Below are 16,808 nucleotides of genomic sequence, written 5' to 3' on the forward strand. Positions count from 1 at the left end.
AAATTAATTTCAGTTGGTCCCCAATAACAAAATTTATTTTAAAAATATTCCACATGATTAAGTTTATTCTTTTTAAAAACCATCTCTAGTTGTAGGGTGATTTCAGCAATTTCACAGTATTTGTGACTCATTTTACAAGGACTATAAACTACACCTTTCTTTCTTTTTGATTAAGCCCTTTTTCTATAATTATGATTGGTCTTTTAAAAGTAATTCTAAAATACTTTTTGTTATTTACATAAATGTAAGTATATTTGTTTCTTAATGTACATGGAACCCATTTTACTTGAAATGTCTTCAAAACCAATCATATGCTATGATATTTACACTCTTTTACTAGCTTCATAATTGCACAAGTAATGTATGATTTTATCAGGAGATATTTTCAGTAATATCCTGGGTATTATATTACTTTGAAAGTAAATAGTTAAGAGCTGAACTGTAATTTTTTTAAAATTTATTTTCATCATAACAGTATTCATTGTTTTTGCACCACACCCAGTGCTCCATGCAATCTGTGCCCTCTATAATACCCACCACCTGGTTCCCCCAACCTCCCACCCTCCGCCCCTTTAAACCCTTCAGATTGTTTTTCAGAGTCCATAGTCTCTCATGGTTCACCTCCTCTTCCAATTTCCCTCAACTCCTTTCTCCTCTCTAATTCCCATTGCCCTCCATGCTATTTGTTATGCTCCACAAATAAGTGAAACCATATGATAATTGATTCTCTCTGCTTGACTTATTTCACTCAGCATATTTTATGCCAGTTTGAGGACCCTCTAAGGAACTGATATTTATACAGTCTTCCAAAGCCAACCCAATAGATACATTAACTTGGGATAAATTAGATTCCTCGTGAGGTTAGTATGAACCTATTACTGATCCAAAATGCTCTTAAGTATGTTGTACATCAAGTGTGTCAAGTTTATCAAGATTGTTCATTGTAGAGCCTGTTTTTATGGTATGCAGTTGCACTAAAATTGGATGTGAGGTAAACATCCCTCTAAGTGCTTGGTTATAAGCAAGTTATCTAAGCTGGAAGACCCCCGACATGGTACCTTTCCTGTGCTGAGTGATCTGTGCATACAAGAGTTTGTATTCAGTGAATGAGGCTTTGGAAACTATCAGAGTATTCAAAGCTTCTGTCATGTTACTGTTATGCATGCTGCTGTTTTACTTGTGTATTCTTGCTTAAGCTACGTGAACTTGGATAATAAACTTGGGTAAATAAACAGTGGATAAACCTATTTTATCTTGTGATTTTGAAGTCATTCTACACTTGAAATTTACTTGAATGGCCTTTGTGAAGAAGGATGGGTAGGGGAAAAATCCTCTTTTGAGACTTTGGTGCTGGGATAGCTGAAACTAACCCCTGGTTCATGATAGTGGAAAATAAATTTTTTTTCTTTGAGGCAAATTACAGTATATATTTTATCAATGGAATTTAAGTTACATAGTTTCAAACATCTAGGATTTAGCAAAATGGTTTGGTTAATAAACCACTTCGGAAAACAGTGTGGATATTCCTTAAGAAGTTAAAAATAGAGCTACCCTATGACCCTGCAATTGCACTACTGGGTATTTACCCCAAAGATACAGATGCAATGAAAAGAAGGGCCACCTTTACCCCAATGTTCATAGAGGCAATGGCCACAGTTCCCAAACCATGGAAAGAACCAAGATGCCCTTCCATGGACTAATGGACAATAAACAAAGACAAATAGGGATAATGGCTAGAGACATTGCTTGTTGGTTATCAATAGCATTAACAAAATGGTAATTCTATCAGAAGAACACAAAGAAGTGGACTGGCTTAGGAGAGATGTGACAAATATATAAAATAGAAAATGAGTCCTAAAGTTTTTTGCTTGGCTGATATTATATTCACCTGGAAGCCAACATAGTCACTGTCCTTGAGAATGAAGGACAAAACCAGGTTACCATAGAGATGGGGGGACATTGTTAAATAAGTTTGTACATTTTTCCAATAAATAAACACTAGAAGTCTGATGATTTTTTGTTAGTCCAGACACTCAAACCATATGATCAAGGGCATTGTATTTCAATGGTAGAAAATTCATTGAGTCTGAATGGAGATGATTAAATGGCCTGATGAATGTAGACTTCAGTATACATTTTCTTTCTAAATAATGATACTACCATGGTTAAGGTAGAAATCTAACAAGCTTCCATTGAAAAGGGTAACTGCCCATTTTTTTTAAATGACTAATGCTTTCAAAAAAATTATTTTATTTTTTCAGTGTTCCAAGTTCCATTGTTTATGCACCACACCCAGTGCTCCATGCAGTACATGTCCTCCTTAATACCCAGCACCAGGCTCACCCATCCCCCATGCCCCTCTTTCAAAAACCCTCAGTTTGTTTCTCAGTCTCTCATGGTTTATCTCCCCATTTTTTTTTTAACCTAATGATACATAAAATATCCCTGCATAAATGGTAGTGGATATGTTCTAACTGGAGATAGCTTAGATTGTATATAGATAACAATAATATCACTCCTAATGAAAAATGCTTCCATGCAAACTTTGAGAATTCAGTGATAAGGACAGTTCATTATGCTTGGAACCCTTATACAATCTTGTAGGAAAACAAAATATAAAGACAGCTATAGAAAACTTGTTAGCAATCTCTTTTTCCTGGATATCAGTGACAGAAAAAAGTTCTGTGCTTTTCAAAAGAAAAGGAATAACCAAAGATGGCATAGTCACATGTATTTATTTTGGTGCCTCGTGAAAGTTGGATCAAAAAGAAATAAATTGGTGAAGGTACTATATAATACCTGATGGTGATTACTGTTTGGGAGGTGGAAAATACTTGATAGTTTGGGCAACTGCACTTGCCTTGCTAAAAAGAACAAGACAGATTTGTTGTATGGGATATGTTGTTTGGGATATGTCAAAATGTATGTGGTAAAATAAAGTGAGTGGGCATGGGTATGGGGATATTCCATTTGTTAAGACAATAGAATAAGAAGATTGAGCTCTACTTCCAAAATATTAGCAGAGAAATCCAAACATGAATGACTGGTCTAAGCTGAATGGCTTAGTGTGAAGTGAAATTCGTGGATCATATGGTAGTTCCACTTGTGATTAAAAAAAAAAAAAAAAAAAAAAAGAACCTTCTTACTGTTTTCCATAGTGGCTGTACTAATTTACATTTACAACAACAGTGCACAAAGGGTTCTTTCTTTCTTCTTCACATCCTCACCCACACTTGTTATTGGATAATAGCCATTCCAACAGGTCTGAGATGATTTTACACTGTGGATTTCATTTGCATTTCTCTGATGATTAGTGATGTTGAGAGTCTTTTCGTGTAGGTATTGGCCATTTGTATGTCTTCTTTGGAAAATTCATTCATTCATTCATTCATTAATTCATTTATTTTTAGTCTCTCTGCCTATTTTTAAACTGGATTGTTTGTTTTTTTTTCCCTCTATTGTATGAGATTGTAATATATTTTGGGATACTAATTCCTTATCAGATATATTGTTTGCAAATATCTTTTCTTTTGTTTGTTGCCTTTGCAATTGTTGTCAACTCCAAAACGTCATTGCTAAGACTGATGTCAAGGACCTTACTCTCAGTTTTCTTATGGAATCTTATGGCTTCAGGTCTTACATCCAAGTCCTTATTCTTTGTTAAACTAATTTTTTTGTATGGCCTCAATACACAATATAGTGGTCTTATTTCATTCTTTTGCACATGGCTGTCCAGTTTTCCCAACACTCTTGAAGAAACTGTCCTTTCCCTATACATATTCTTGTCTCCTCTGTAGTAAATTAATTGACCATATATACATGGTTCTTATACTTTTTTTACCCTTGCCCTTTTTTTAAAGTAGGGTCCATGCCTAGCATGGAGGCCCAACATGGGGCTTGAACTCACGACCCTGAGACAAGACCTGAGCTGAAATCAAGAGTCAGATTCTTAACTGACTGAACCATCCAGGGGCCACAATTCTTATATTTTTCAATACCCCAATTTCTAAATATTTGATGGATTAAAAATAGACAAATTAAAACTACAAGAAAAAGCAGAACTCTATCATCCTTTTCCCCCATTATTCATTATTACTTAAAATTCTTATAGATATAGAATAGAAGCATTCAGTTGTATATGTAATTTTCACTAAGCTAAATTTACCTTTTCCTCCAGATATATTTTAAGATTACCTTTTCCAGATGTATTACACAAACTAGAGAGTAAGGATAATTTCCCAAAGTATCTTTTCATCCAGAGGGTTAATGTCTAGATAATTTACATTTTAATTTCAGTATATTTTTAAAAAGATATTATTTATTTATTTGAGAGAGAGAGAGAGACAGACAGAGAGAGAGACAGAGAGTGACAGAGAGCATGAGAGGGGAGAAGGTCAGAGGGAGAAGCAAACTCCCTCCCCATGGAGCTGGGAGCCCAATGCAGGACTTGATCTCAGGAACCCAGGATCATGACCTGAGCTGAAGGCAGTCACAACTAACTGAGCCACCCAGGCGCCATTAATTTAGGTTTATATGTGAACCACCAAATACTGTATTTCAGCATCAGTGTGGATTTGAGATTAAAATAATGTTTAGGGGTACCTGGGTACTCAGCTGTGCAGTCTGTTTCTCTCTCTCTCTCCCTTTGCCCCTACTCCTGCTCACATTCTCTCTAAAATAAATAAATCTTTAAAAAATTAAAATAATGTTTGGTAAATAGTATTAGGTCAGCTAATATTATGATGCCATAATTAACACTTAATTCTAGTTATTATGTTGCTACAAAAGTTTCCGTTTTATTAAAGTCCCATGTATCATTTTTTTTAACTGGTCACTGCATATTTTATCATCTGAGAAACCTATGCCTTACCTTAAGGTCAGGGAAGTTTTGTCCTCTGTATTTTTCTAGAGGTTTTAGAGTTTAAATTTTAACATTTAGCTCTAAGAATGATTCTAATTTGCTTTTTATTTATGGGATAAATGTATTTATTTTCAAGCAAATATCCAGTTTTTAAAAATCATTTTTTTTTGATTTTTGGAAAAGATTGTCTTTTTTTGATTTTGGATTATCTTTTTTTTGGATTTTTGGAAAAGATTATCTCTTCTATCATTGAATTACACTGGTAGACTTGAAAAAAAAATTATCTGACCATATATATCAGTTAGAGTTCTCCAGAGAAGCAGAACCAATAAAGATATTTATTTTAAGGAATTGGTTCTCATGATCGTGGGGACTGGCAAGTCTGAAATTCACAGGGCATGCTGGAAACTCGGGCAGTATTTCTCTATTATAGTCTTTAGGAAGAATTTATCTCCAGGCAGTTTTTGCTCTTAAGATCTTGTACTGACTGGATGAGGCTCACTCAGATTATTTACAGTAATCTCCTTTACTTAAAAGTCGACTGACTGTAAATATTAATTTGATCTAGAAAATATTTTCACAGCAATATCTAGACTAGCATTTAACTGAATATGACAAGGCTCACTTCATATGTTCTTAGGTGTCACAGCAGTTCTATGCTGCCTCTTGTCTGCTTTCTGAAACAGCTTTTCATATATTTGTCCAGCTTTCTGTGTGTAGTGAAAGTTCAAGCCTCACAACAGTTACTTTTTCCCTGAGGAAAACTGAAATATTAGACACTGTTTTCTATCATTTCTTACCCCTGACTAAAATCTCCTAGTACTTTTTTGGCTATCTAATAGAGTCTACATTTCTTAGAATACTGAGAAGATCCATAAAGGAACCAAGCAAATATTCTGCATTCTTGCATTAAATAGGTAATTTACTTGTTTCTGTGACTTTGGTCCTATTGCTCCCTTCTTTCTCAAGTGGAAAACCTTCTTCATCTTTCTTTTCTAAAGTGTGTCCTTCAGAAGCACCTGGGTGGCTCAATTGGTTATGTGTCTGCTTTCAGCTCAGGTCATGAGCTCAGGGTCCTGGGATTGAGCCCCAGGTCGGCTCCCTGCTCAGCTGGGAGCCTGTTTCTCCCTCCTCCTCTGCCTCTCCCCCTGCTTGTGCTCCCTCTCTCAAATAAATAAATAATAAAGTGTGTCCCGTAGAATTCTAAGAAGCTTGACCATCCTGAAAGTGTTCAGTTGTTTCTTTGAACTTCATTATTACTCATGCCAAATTAGTTTATTCATTCATTCATGATTTTATTTAAGAAAACTTATTAAACATCTAATAGATAAATTTAGCCAGTTATTATTTTCAAAGAACTTACAGTCTAGAGAAAGAAATGTGTTTGTAAAAATTTTGACTGTAATAGAGAATGAAAGTGCCGTAAAAGAAGTACAAGGGGGACACCTGGCTGGCTCATTTGGTGGAGTGTACAATTCTTGATCTCAGGGTTGTGAGTTCAGTCTCCATGTTGGGTACAGAGATTACTTAAAAATAAAATCCTTTAAAAAATTATAAAGTGGGGCACCTGGGTGGCTCAGTGGGTTAAAGCCTCTGGCTTCGGCTCAGGTCATGATTCCAGGGTCCTAAGATTGAGCCCCACATTGGGCTCTCTGCTCAGCTGGGAGCCTGCTTTCCTTCCTCTCTCTCTGCCTGCCTCTCTGCCTACTTGTGATCTTTGTCTGTCAAATAAATAAATAAAATCTTAAAAAAATTAAAAAGAAGTACAAGAAATAGAGCTGGTATAAAAGAGATGCAGCTCAATTCTACTTTATGGTAGTAATGGGGGGGGGGGATCATAGATAACTTCCTAGAAGAGATGGCATTGATGCAGGACTAGAAGCATATGAGTTAGCAAGAGTCCACAAGGCACTCGTGCCAGAATGAGGGAGCATAATATATAAAAATAATGCTCCAAGTTTGAAATCTTGTGGTTAAATCTAGCTGAAACAGAACGCGATGGAAGATGGCGATATCATAGATAATATTGGAGATGTAAGCAGGGATTAAACAATGGAAAACCACTTACGTCATGCTAATGAATTGGATTTATTATAGGCAAAGGAGGTACAACTGAAAGGTGATGAGCAAGATAAAAAAATACATTTTGGAAGTTCATTTCTTGTGATAGCATGAAAAGCAGATTAAAACCAGGGTCAGATTAAACACAAAGAGAAAAATAATGTCATAGATACAAATCATTAAAAATTTCTTTTCCCAAATTTCTAGAAATATTGCTCCACTGTGTATGTCTGGATTTATATATTGCCATTGAAAGCATCTGAGGCCAACCTGATATTCTTTCTTTTGTCTGGAAGCCCAGAGGGTATTTATTCCTTTTACTTTAAAATTTAATATACTATGACTCAAACAGTTTATTTAACTTTCCAAAGCATATAATGAACTTATTAGTGATGCATAAATATATTCTTATTTCTGAAAAGTATTCTTAGATTATAATATTCATGATTCTATTTAATTGATTTATTTTTCTTCTTCAGGGACTCATTACCTATATGTTGGATTTTACTTGCATATCAGCTATATCAATATTTTTTTTCTCTAATCATTTTTACCTCTTTTTACTTTTGTTTTTCTCCCTTGGCTTTTTTCATAAGTTTTCTGAATATTTCTCTTATTTATTTATTTGTAAAAAATCACCAAAATTTAGTGACCTACCAACAATCTAATTATTATCTCTTATAATTCTGTGGATTGACCAGGCTCAAATGGGCTGTTATTTTGCTCCACATAATGTCAGCTGATCAGCAGTAATCTGTAGCACAATTGTTTTAGATTTTCCAACATGGCTCATTGATAAATCTGGTCAATTGGTGAAGATGGCTAGAACACTGGGATCAGCTGATATATTGGAATCTTTGGGCCTCTCTCTCTCCATGTGATCTCTCAGGATCCAAAAGTAAAAGCAACTCCTTAGGCTTGAATCTGCACTGTATCACTTTTGCTGCATTCTATTGTTTAAATAGAGTCACTGGGCCAGCCCAGATTCCATGTAGGTGGGACTACACAAGAGCATGAGTACTAGGACATGTAGATAATTTTTTGGAAACTGATTATCACATTCAATTTTTTGCAAAAAAATCTATTTTTCTTGGCACCTTATATATAAGTCTATATCAGAGGATGTTTTTTCTTTAATTCTTTCCTGAATCTGGTCACCTTATTTCAGATCTTAATATTGGTCCATATCAGTTGTTAGTTTAAGAATTTTTTATTTAAATTATTTTTCTTATATATCTGCATATTTAAGGATGTTTAATTTGAGTTTGTATCATGTGATTCTATGTTATAATCATGTTGTCCCGTTTGGGTGTTTTTAGGGGGAAAACGTAGGAATGAATTAATTTTTATATTGTCATAGCTTACTGTGTATATTCTCAGTTGTGTTCTGGTCTTTTGAAAAGTTATTTTTCCAGGACCATCACTTATAGGTGTTGACATATGTATAGAATGGGTTTGGTTAGTTTACTAGATTTTTGTAGTTCACCATACCCTTCTTCTGGTGGTCTATAGTAAAGTGAAAGTTTCAAATTTCTAGGACCTTCCTTGGAGGAGAGTTTTAAGTATCTTGTGATTTTCTCTTTCCTCTTAACTATCAAGTTTCAGGCTGGTTCTTGGTATTTTCTTCACTCAGGATGGAAATTTATATTTTGGGGATTGAATTTATCTATGTTCTGCTACCCTGGGGCTTCATTTCTACTTTTTTTTTTTTTCTCCCCTCTTTCTCTCTTTTTCCCTGTAGAGTTTCTGTCTTTTCTGTAGTCAGGTCCAGGCTCCAGAGTGAATTTTTGGGTATAATTTACTGCTTACCTGTAAATTAAAGTTCATAGTATTCTCTGTTTCCTAGGTATGTGAGAGATATGTTTTATGGCTATTTTTTAAGAGAGTTATTTATTTATTTTAGAGTGCATGCATGTATGCACATGTGAGTCAGGAAAGGGGCAGAGGGAGACAATCCTCAAGAAGACTCCCTGCTGAGCATGGAGCCTCACGGAGGGCACTGCAGGGGGCTCCAACTCACAGTGCATGAGATCATGACAGGACCAGAAACCAAGAGAACCACAAGTCTTTCACTTAACCAATGGAACCACCCAGGTTTCTTTTTGTGGATATTTTTGTTTACTTTTTTTCAACAGTATTTTTTTTTTTTTTAATTTGAGGATGTGTGGGAGAAATTTGTATTCTTCTGGTTTCCAGTATCTCATGGAAACCATATGGATAAAAAGGATTAAATTAATTTTTAGGAGCCAACATTAATTATGTTTAGATGACACAGGGCACAAATAAATCAACTGAATCTATTGTATGCCTTAAATAAAAACAAAAACAAAAACTTTTCTGGTATGAAGGTGAGTCAAATTCACTTTAAGGGCTCAGGATAGAAACCACTATATCTTTTTAAATGATAATGATGTTAGGGATTTGACCCTCACAGATGTCCATATTTTACTATATATCCTTTAGAGCAAAATAAGGAACTCCATGCATTCTTTACTGTTTAAACAGAAATAATGTCAAATCTTGGATTTATAATTTCCCAAGTCTGTGTCAACCATGGTGTGCATTCATAAAGGCCATAGCTGGGCTATAGTACATTTACTTTATTCTTTTCAGGGCTTTTATCTTCATTAAGGTTAAGAAGATGTTGAAATTCTGTTGCTGCCTTAGGAGAATTCTGTACACCTCTTGACTAGTATTTGTCAATCTAGTCGTAAATTCCACAGAAATTAAACTTAGTGTAATGTTAAATACATCAGGCACTGTTAACAAGCAGAGAACTGAATCAATATGGTGATCCTGTTCTTAATGGAGTAGATAATTGTAATTAATAAAACCTGGCATCAATATGATATTAAAATTCAAGTGAAGGACAAAGAAGTCAAATATGTTAACATATTTGTTATGACCATAAAAGTTGAATCCTCAAACAATATGATACTTGGATTCTACAGCAAGACTGATCCATGTCATCTATAAGTTCCATAACTATTTATTCACATTAAACAACATATAAGGCTATCACTAGTCAGACAACATGTTTGTTTTGGTTATCACTTTGTAACCATAGAGGATTGGTCCTCTTTAGGGTAACCTTAAGAGGGTGTTAAACAAAGGTAGGGAGGGCACATGTAACACTTGAAAATTTGCATATGTAAATACTTTAGGACAAATTTACTACTGTCAGATTTCACGGTTACTTATTTAGCTGTCAATATGTATATAACTCTTATTAATGGATTCTTGGAGCATTGAAGACTACAAATTATCATGTATCCAATAAGGGGAATGAAGATAAATTAGAAATAAAAGATAAAAAACCTTATATCTCTTACTTTGGTGAGGTATAAAACTGAATTTTTAAGATTGTTTTTAAATAAAAGGCTCAGGAAATGTCAGAGTCAGTCTTTTGGGTTAGTTAACTACCCTCTGAACAGATAACCTTAGGTCAATATCCCAGGTGGGTAATTAAGTGAGAAGAGACTAGTTCAGGGAAAAGTCACTTGGTCTTGACCTGAGGAGAAACTGGCACAAGGGAACTCTCCTTTCAGTGCAAATTTATTCAGGGCTTTTAGAGAGTAAGGATGAAGCCAACAACTATAATGATTGAAATATAGCTTATGTTATGACTTCTGTTATACCAGCCTTGAGAGTGATCATCTTTGCTTCTATGGGGAAAAAAAAGTTTAACAGGGTGCCAAGAGAATGGTAATTATTTGAAATAATGAGGAACTACCCAAGGGAAATTTGCAAAAGTTTGGTGACAGGAAATTAGATAACAGTTTCACTAAATAACTTTCCAATTCTTGTGTGAGGAGCAATGGGCATTATTAGCCAACATTTCCATTACCAATCCCCAAACATCTCTTCTAATGAGTACTGGGTTAATAATGAGAGACTTTAAATTGGGATTCAAATTACATAGTGTATTGATTAATTCAATCATTATTAATATCAGCCCTTATTAATCTTGATTCAAATCAGGTCCTTGTCAACTACGGATTCTTACTTGCTTCTTCTTTCCTGAGCTCCATCAATGTCAATGTTCCTGGCCCTTTACAACTCAATTATGGAATAAATTGATAGCTATAGTCAACTGGCTTCTACAATATATTTGGAAATGACCAGTTCTCAATCTTTAATATGCACACATTATCAAATTCATAATATTAACTTCAGAAAATTTCTCAATCATTTTGACCCACCAGTCAAAAATGAACTTCAGAAGATACTTCTGAGAAGCAAGATAGCAAAACAATATTTAAAGTGAGCATAGCTATAATTTGGTTTGTCAGATTCAGGGAGGAGCTATTGTAAAGTGTTTTGCTTTATTTCTGCAACTTTCAACAGAGAACAGAGAGAAGAAAAATTAATGAAATAATTACATCATACTTATTCTAGACTGCTGAACATTAAAAAAGATCCCTATGATTTTCCTTTATTTGACCTTGTTTGCTCTGTAACATTTTTAGTTCACATATCTTCTCCCAGGTCTACCGAAGAGAAAAGCAAAAAATCTTGTCCAAAACTTTCTCAACTCTGCTTAGGTAAGTAGTTATTTAGCTTCCTTTACAAAGTATCCTGCATCCACCCTCCTACATCTAAAGATGTTTGGCTAATTTATTCTGCCATGAAATTCCCCTTTTTATCTTCTTAGTAGCTCCCTACAATTCCATATAAATTTTGCTGTCTTCATCCTTTAATTCTTCAATCTATATTTTTTGCTTTCCATAGTGTTCTTTTTTTGTTGTAGAAAATTTTAATCTTGAGCATTTTACAATTTTTTTCTCCACTCATTGTATTCAAGTTATTTTTCTTTGTGCTTCACATTAATTTTAAATTCCTTTAAAGAACATTACATGATGACAATAGCCTCCTGTATCATTCATGAGTGCAGAAATCCTCAGTAACATTTTTTTAGGTTCTACTGATACCCAGCATTTTAAGCCCTCTCCCTCTCCCAGAGGGTGTATATCCCAGCACACTGAGAAGACGTAGACTAAAAGATTCATTCTAAATTACTATGGCACAAGGTACATTTCCCAGTTACATATGTACTTTGTTACTCTAATCATAGTTATTTGGATTGTACTGGCTAGATTTTTAGCAGAGTGAATAAAAGGACATAAAACTATTCAGTGAATTCTGGAAAACTATTTATATGTTCTCTTTCTATTCTGTTCTCTCCTTTCATAGATTGAATAAAAATGTTTTCTTGGAAGGAACATGGTGCTAAAGTGAATTTCTAGGGAACTACTTTATAAATGTTTTCTTGGAAGGAACATGGTGCTAAAGTGAATTTCTAGGGAACTACTTTATAAGAATTTACTGAGCTATTTCTTCTTTCAGTAGTCACTAATGGGATTGAGTTGAATATTCTCAAGTGACACAGCTTACCATAAGTCTCAGAATATAGAAGAACATACATAGATATTTAGTGAAAAATACATATGTTCTTTTTTTAAAAGAATATACATATGTTTTTATGTAATTTTAAAGTATAAACATAAAATTTATGCATTTTGAAAACATTTTTACCATATGAGATATACCATATAAAGATCTATTTATTTAGCAAACATTTATATGACATTCATTTAAGGCAGTGTTCCAAATATAAGTATTACCTCACTTAATCATCAGAGAACCTTTTAAAGTAGAACTATTTTGTTCTCATTTTACAAATGAGAAAACTGGAGTTTGTGGTGGAAACTGGAAAATGTGAGTAGGAGCATTTCAGGTGCTCCCAGTTCACAGGATTATTTTAAAGCTAGATAATCCTCTTACTCATCAGACCCTGGAGATAAGCAGTAATGTAATTAATGAAAAGTATTGGATTTTGTCTTGTTTGCTTTCTTTTACCATACCTTCCTCTAAAAAATATAAGTTGGTGGTTCTCATTCTTTACTGCAAAAAGAATTACCTGGAGCAACTGTAAGAAATAGTAACATCAGGACCCAATAGACTAAACACAATCAGAATTGTTAAGGGTTAGGCTCAGTATTTTTTCAAAGTTCCCTGGATGGCTCTAATGTCCATCCAGGGTTGAGAATTATCTATAATGATTGTTGGAATACAATTTCCCGTGGGTCTTGAAGTTTCAAGGAACTGGCACAAAAGCTGAATAATGCTGTGAGTAATAAAATCCTTTGCCTGTAACCTGGTTGGCTCAAATCTTCTGGCAGCATGAATACAGCAGACTAACACCAGTTCTTTTTTTTTTTTAATTTATTTTTTATTTATTTTCAGCATAACAGTATTCATTATTTTTTCACCACACCCAGTGCTCCATGCAATCCGTGCGCTCTATAATACCCACCACCTGGTATCCCAACTTCCCAGCCCCTGCCCCTTCAAACCCCTAAGATTATTTTCAGAATCCATAGTCTCTCATGGTTCGCCTCCCCTTCCAATTTCCCCCAACTCCCTTCTCCTCTCTAACTCCCCATGTCCTCCATGCTCCACAATAAGTGAAACCATATGATAATTGACTCTCTCTGCTTGACTTATTTCACTCAGCATAATCTCTTCCAGTCCTGTCCATGTTGCCACAAAAGTTGGGTATTCATCCTTTCTGATGGAGGCATAATACTCCGTAGTGTATATGGACCACATCTTCCTTATCCATTCATCTGCTGAAGGGCATCTTGGTTCTTTCCACAGTTTGGCGACCGTGGCCATTCCTGCTATAAACACTGGGGTACAGATGGCCCTGCTTTTCACTACATCTGTACCTTTGGGGTAAATACCCAGGAGTGCAATTGCAGGATCATAGGGAAGCTCTATTTTTAATTTCTTGAGGAATCTCCACACTGTTCTCCAAAGAGGCTGCACCAACTTGCATTCCCACCAACAAATTCCCCTTTCTCCACATCCCCTCCAACAAATGTTGTTTCCTGTCTTGCTAATTTTAGCCATTCTAACCGGTGTAAGGCGATATCTCAGTGTGGTTTTAATTTGAATCCCCCTGAGGGCTAGTGGTGATGAACATTTTTTCATGTGTCTGATAGCCATTTGTATGTCTTCACTGGACAAGTGTCTGTTCATATCTTCTGCCCATTTTTTTGATATGATTATCTGTTTTGTGTGTGTTGAGTTTGAGGAGTTCTTTACAGATCCTGGATATCAACCTTTTGTCTGTACTGTCATTTGCAAATATCCAGTTCTTGACAATAGTTACTTCTTAAACCTTGAGAAACAAGTTGTTGAAGATTAGGCGATTATAATTAAGTCAGAACTTTTCCTGTTTAATGACTACTGTGACACTTACATCAAAATGGAAATCTCATGGGGGATTTAGCTAAGTTCCTATGGTACCTCTCTTCATTGTTCTGGGTTTTTATGCTTAATGAAGCATAGAGGTTTTTTTTTTTTTTTTTTTCTAAAAAAGGAAAAAGTATATTCTTTACTTCAGGGGAGGAGAAAAATCTTCAAATGATTATAAATAGTAAAAATTGACATAAAATTTAGTTTTCTGAAAAGAAATATGTATAAAAATGGCAAACACTAATTTCTGTTCAACAATCATCAAATAGTCATAGACTATTCAGATAAAGTGAGTGTAGTTCTTTCTGGAATGATTATTTTTTTTTTTTTTTAAACGTGGAATGATTATTTCTAATGCCTTTTCAGAGTTCCTTATTGTAGAAGGTGTTTTATTTTTGTTAAATAGTACTCCATTTTTGTTTATATTACAGTGAAATAAATTAATTCACTATCAGTTGAGCTTTTAAAATGTGTCTATTTTCTACTCTGTTTATATACACCTATGTAACATTTGCAATTATTTTTATATAACATTAGCAATCTTCAGCTTAAGGGAAGAAATGGTAGAGTATGCACATATTTAGACTTATTTGATTCACCAGATCTTTGATAGAGTCAGGGTTTCTGCACTGTAATAAACATCTAGGTAATTATGATTCTTATGGATTATGCTTTTAGAAATAACCTACTGCAAATTATTTAAGCAATCCTGAAGATAATTGTAATTATAAGTTTTTCATCCTTAAATCATATTTAAATAATAGTAAATGGCATTTAAACTCCTCCATTAATCAGTCTTCAAAATAAGGGAAGGCAGCTTGCATTGACCCATTTTTATTTTATTTTATTTATATATTTCACTGTCAGACTTTATTACCACAAGTTAAATGTGTCAAATATTGTAAGGCAAAAACTTAGACTTTTATAGAAACAAGTACACTAGAAATACTGACATTGTCTCTTTCAAAGTTAAAACAATATTGAATCATTTCTCACACCGTAGCTGCTAAATTGTACTCTATGATTCTATTGCTCTTTGTAGTAATTAATATCCCTCAATAAGGTAGAAGTTTACCTCCCCCCTGCACTTTTATTAATTATCAAAAACGATTCAAGAATATTTTTCGTTTAACCTGTTATAGCACCATAAACTTCTTGGCTCCTCAAGTTGTTTCAAATTTTCACAGTAGGATTTCTTTCATGCTGGCCTCTGCATTTTCTTGAAAAGTCTAATGATTTTTGGAAAAATACTTTTTTCTTTTTTATGAACAAGATTTTCCATACTCACTAGATACTAATGTTCCTCAAGCATAAAAGTAGTGATTGTTCTATGGAACATCATTTCTTCATGTGAGGAACAGTGTTTAGAAACCAACATCTTGGGGTGCCTGGATGGTTCAGTGGATTAAACCTCTGCCTTCTGCTCAAGTCATGATCTCAGGGTCCTGGGATTAAGCCCCCTGTAGGGCTCTCTGCTCAGTGTGACCCTGCTTCCCCCTCTCTCTCTGCCTGCCTCTCTGCCTCCTTGTGATTTCTGTCTGTCAAATAAAACTTAAAAAAAAAAAAAAAAGAGAATCTGGCATCTCATACCAGCACCTGCAGTTTCCATTGGGTGCTCAGAATTTGTCTTTCCTCAGACATTCTATATTTACAAAGTCATTCTTCACATGAAAATCATGGTTCTCCAAAAAAATAACTGTGACTTTAAGAATGTTGTGAATTTGGGATATAGGTCTTTTTCTTTAAATTTGTAGTCAGTTAGTTGGCCAATGAGACTTTTTTGCACATTTCCTCTTTCTCGCTAATCTTCTAATCTCAAAATGTGTCTAATTACTTGATAAATGCACAAATAGATTCTTCACATTATCTACTTCTCTCATGATATATGTCTCTGTACTTTTAAAAAATGCCAGTATAGTTAACATACTGTTATATTAGCTTCAGGTGTACAATATAGTGATTAAACAATTCTATGTACTACTCAGTGTTCTTTATGATAAGTATACTCTTAAAACCTTTCACCTATTTCCTACATTCCCCTAACTCCCGCCCCTTTGGTAACCATTTTTTTTTCTCTCTGTAGTTAAGAGTCTATTTTTTTTTGTTGTTCATCTCTTTTTCTTTTAAATTTGTTTTGTTTCTTAAATTCCATAAATGAGTGAAATTATATGGAATTTATCTTTCTCTCACTGCCTTTTTTGGTTTAGCGTTATACTCTCTAACTCTATTCATGTTGTAGCACATAAGGTAGTTCTAGTTTTAGTTTTGAGAAATTTCCACACTGTTTTCCACAGTGGCTGCACAAGTTTGCATTCCCATCAACAGTGAGTGAGTGTTTTCCTCCACATCCTTGCCAATACTTGTTTCTTGTGATTTTTATTTTAGCCATTCTGACAGGTGTGATGTGATATTTTATTGTGGTTTTTATTTGAATTTCCCTGATAATGAGTAATGTTGAGCATCTTTTCATGTGTCTGTTGGCCATCTGTATGTCTTCTTTGGAGAAATGGCTGTTCTTGTCTTTTGCCCATTTAAAAATTGGATTAGTTTTTGGATGTTGAGTTATAGAAGTTCTTTATATATTGGGGTACTAACCCTTTATTAGATATGTCATTTGCAAATA

General features: G+C 34.3%; 1 protein-coding gene across 1 annotated transcript in view; it reads left to right on the forward strand.

Moving 5' to 3' along the window:
- Positions 1-6,859: 6,859 nt before the first annotated feature.
- LOC309845474 (olfactory receptor 5AC1-like) overlaps positions 6,860-16,808 on the forward strand; it is a gene marked incomplete at both ends in the record, with an annotated part of 47,322 nt that continues 37,373 nt past the window's right edge. Inside the window, one exon of the mRNA XM_082693508.1 lies at positions 6,860-6,895. Within this exon, the coding sequence (XP_082549634.1) occupies positions 6,860-6,895 (36 nt within the window). The remainder of the gene's footprint in view (positions 6,896-16,808) is intronic.

This window comes from Mustela nivalis, assembly GCF_964662115.1.
Source record: "Mustela nivalis genome assembly, chromosome: 1".
NCBI classification, from domain to species: Eukaryota; Metazoa; Chordata; class Mammalia; order Carnivora; family Mustelidae; genus Mustela; species Mustela nivalis.